A 3,890-nucleotide genomic window follows, 5' to 3' on the forward strand; every position below is an offset into this window, starting at 1 on the left:
TTTCAACTTTTTTTTTAATGGAAATAGCATTTGATTCCTGGGGGTCAAACTAATTAACGCGCTTGTTCAATAACCAGGGTACCTGGGTACCCACTTGATTCCAGTGTATTGTTGTCAATATTGAAAGTGTAAAATTGGAGAAAGGGTAGTTAGAATTACATACAAATCATTATTGTTGATAATAACGGAAAACACTCTTAATCCTCACTATCGCACGTAGAACTCTCAGGGCCTGACTTATCTCCCAGTAACGCGGCCAAATACGGTGACCTCTCTACAGAAGCCAACCTAATAATGAAATACATAACAGATAATTTTTTTTACTTTCATCAAGGTCGTAAATTTATACCGAAATACTAATTTTATATAAGTTTACCTTGCGAATTCTCGCTCAGATACTTCTTCCATTTTCTTCTCAATTAGGTTTTGTTTTAATCACACTGAATTTGTCTACACTTCTGAACTACTCAACGAATACTAAATGAAATATACCCCAAAGACGCGGATACATTACAACCCAGGTACCTTATGATGTCAGTTTTTGACGTCATAGGGCTCGGGTAGTCACACATCTGCCTACTATTTGTAAGGGAGCGTGCGACTACCTGAAAAGCCGGTACGTTATAAGAATAGACCTGGGAAAATGCAAAGAAAAAATATCTGAAAAATACTGTACTTCTTCAAACAGCTACAGATCTTTCAATTATACATATATTAACAATAAAAAACCCTTGGGTACCATTAAATACGCATATACGCATTTTATATAAGGTGGGTAGCCGGGTACCCCGGTTATAGAACAATGTCGAAAAAGTTGGTTATAGACAAGGGGGTTAAGTACCGACGAAATTGTTGGCAGCAAGGTTTTAAATTTAAACTACCTAGGGATGTCAATGTCAATATTTCGGGATTTAGGTGATGTTTTCAAATTTAAGTGTAGAATATGTTTTTGAATACAACTTTATTGAAAGAAAGCTCGCACTGATTCAAATAACAAACTTTTGCACTAAAAACCAATTTGATCGGATATAGAATTCGGCGAAATTAAGCGACGAAATTGTTGACAGCAAATGATATGCGTATTAGGGATATCAATCCCGACGTATCGGGGTTTAGGTGATTTTTCAAATTTAAGTGTAGAATATGTTCTTGAATAAAACTTGAAAGAAAGCGCGCAATGATTCAAATAACAAGCTCTTGATTTTTTCCTGTACTAAAAAGCAGTTTCAAATTCGTCGAAATTCACTGACGAAATTATTGACAGCAAAATTTTAAATTAGTTACTTACTAGGGATGCCATTCCGGAATTCCGAAATAATGACACTTAGGTGTTATTTAAATCTCGGAACAATTTTCGTTCCTTATTTTTGTAAGTTGAAACTAAAAATTTTTAAATTGAATTTCATTGATAGAAATCCCATTAATCCAAATTAAACTTGTTACACGTTTTGCTATGCAACGGGCCAGTGTGAGTGTAAGACATTGTCAATTCGAGAACACAAAGGTCGTATAGTTAAATCCGGAGTATTGAACTTGAAAATAAAACAAGAGTATTGGACTTAAATAAAATATTAAAAAAAAATATATATATACACATCTTTCGACAAAATGTTTCAATGTAACCTCCTTTAGTTGCAATAATCTACCGTCTTTTTCCGAAAAAAGACAAAATAAGCCCTATCTTGATTTTCGGAACTTTTTATAAAATAGTCCCTAGTTAAAATGATGTGACAAAAAGAATTCGTTAAAAAATCCTGTTGATTTCTTAAGTATAAGTAATAATATGTTTAGTTTTCCTAATCGTATTTCAGAGAAATGTTTGAAACAAAATATTCCGAGAAATTAATTGTTTACCTCTACAGTTCGTTCCAAATTATATATATATAATTGGTGCGTACACCCTTTTTGAGTGTTTGGCCGAGCTCCTCCTCCTATTTGTGGTGTGCGTCTTGATGTCGTTCCCCGAATGGAGAGACCTACAGTTTCAAGCCGACTCCGAACGGCATATATTTTTATGAGGAGCTTTTTTCATTTGGCGTTTCAAATTAATTCTTGGAATTTATCTTAAAAATACAACATAAGGCAGCAGTCTGCATTGAGCCACAGTACAGTTATACGATTACAATGTTCATTCATTGCAGTCTTGTAAGTCTGATTATTTCCTCATAAGTAATTTTCTTTGTGAAGAGAAGATGCTGCATCTCTGTATGGTTCGTAAATAGCGTGCAGACTACGACTGCCTGTGTCATCTGGTGGACCAAGGAAATGAGAAAAAACGCAGAGTTAGATTAGATCAGCAGCCGTTATTTTCTGAGTTGGAAGATTGCATCTGGGAATGGATTGCAGGAAGGAGAGCAATGGCTTTGGTTGTGCACAGGGCTGATATTAAAAAATTTGCCCTTGAAACAGCAATTGAGTTTGATATATCCACAGTAAAATGTAAAGCATCGTCAGACTAGTTGGACAACTTCCTTAAAGAATATGAAATATTTCTAAGAAGATCAACAAAATTGTTTAACCTTCATCTCACCCTTGTGTGGAAAACCACACAAAATGAATCTTTTTTATACATTTAAAAAAAAAATTTTTGAGCGATGTTCATGAAATTTCTTGACATTTCCTGCCGCATAAATTTAGCACAAAAAACGCATTTATTGATTAAAAAATATTTTTTGATAAATAGATATTTAAAAAGTGACATTGATTACCCTGGTGTGTGGTTTTCCACACATATGTTATTTCTATGTAGTTTGCACTAGGAACAGCATTTTTTGTCGTAAAACGTCCATGTCTTTTGATGACATGGCTAGACCGAAATATCTTACTAACGAAGAGCTTGAAGCTATTTTAAATGTTTCGGATGTTGAAGATTTTACTGATAGTGATGAAAATTACTCGCCAGAAGAAAATCATGAATCAGAACTAAGTGAAGCTGATTCTGAATTTAATGCAATGGAACAAATTGAAGATGTCGATGCAATAGGAGTCTCATCTGAAGAGAGAACGGTGGATCCATTATTTGTCTCAAAAGACGGTATAGTATGGAATCCCCAACCAGTTGACGATCGTGCTGGAAGATTACGGAATGAAAATGTCATCAATCTGCGTCCAGGCACAACAAGATATGCAAGAGCACGGATCGATGACATCAAAGATGCTTTTATGTTGTTTTTCCCACCGACAATTGAGAATATTGTTCTAAAGTGGTCAAACGCATATGCAAAGGAGCAATATGACGACAACTATATCGAAATCAACTCAAACTTGTTACATGCATATATCGGTGTACTCATTTTGGCTGGAGTTAACAGGTATGTTGTTTTTTATATGCCTATGTTTAAAATGAATCTAATTTTTAGTAATAATTGTAATAATTTAGGTCAAAGAATGAAACAATGTTGGATTTATTCGATGGTGAATATGGACGTCCCATATTTAGAGCGATAATGTCAAAGAAAACATTTCAATACATGAATCGTATTATACGATTTGATGACGTTATGAGCAGACGTCAAAAAAGCTCTACGGACAAATTTGCTCCAATTCGTGAAATATTCGACAAATGGTCTGAACTATTGGCTGATTATTTCAATCCATCTGAATGTGTTACTATTGACGAACAATTGCTTGGTTTTCGTGGTAGATGCAAGTTTCGGCAATATATGCCTTCTAAGCCTGAACGGAATTAAATTTTGGCTATTAGTTTGCTCTAAAACTTGTTACGTTTGGAAAATCCAACCGTATTTGGGTAAGCCAGTTGGTGGTTTAGCTGAAAAAAATCAAGGTCAACGTGTAGTTTTGGATTTGGTTCGTGGATTGAAGGAGCATAACATAACAATGGACAACTTTTTTTCCTCTTATGAACTTGGTCAAAAATTGTTGTCACAACA

General features: G+C 34.6%; 1 protein-coding gene across 1 annotated transcript; it reads left to right on the forward strand.

The window, feature by feature from the left end:
- Window positions 1-2,802: 2,802 nt before the first annotated feature.
- Window positions 2,803-3,689, forward strand: LOC129250085 (piggyBac transposable element-derived protein 4-like). Its single transcript, XM_054889751.1, has 2 exons — window positions 2,803-3,311; window positions 3,380-3,689. The coding sequence occupies exons 1-2, from the start codon at window positions 2,803-2,805 to the stop codon at window positions 3,687-3,689; spliced, it is 819 nt and encodes a 272-aa protein (XP_054745726.1).
- The last annotated feature ends 201 nt before the right edge of the window (window positions 3,690-3,890 follow it).

The sequence above is a fragment of the Anastrepha obliqua genome, chromosome 1 (assembly GCF_027943255.1).
Source record: "Anastrepha obliqua isolate idAnaObli1 chromosome 1, idAnaObli1_1.0, whole genome shotgun sequence".
NCBI lineage: Eukaryota > Metazoa > Arthropoda > Insecta > Diptera > Tephritidae > Anastrepha > Anastrepha obliqua.

Excerpts from the sequence above, each read along its gene's own strand:
- LOC129250085 (XM_054889751.1), top strand. The coding sequence starts at position 2,803 with ATGGCTAGACCGAAATATCTTACTAACGAAGAGCTTGAAGCTATTTTA. Across the intron at positions 3,312-3,379 it reads ATTTTGGCTGGAGTTAACAG|GTCAAAGAATGAAACAATGT; the intron begins GTATGTTGTTTT and ends GTAATAATTTAG.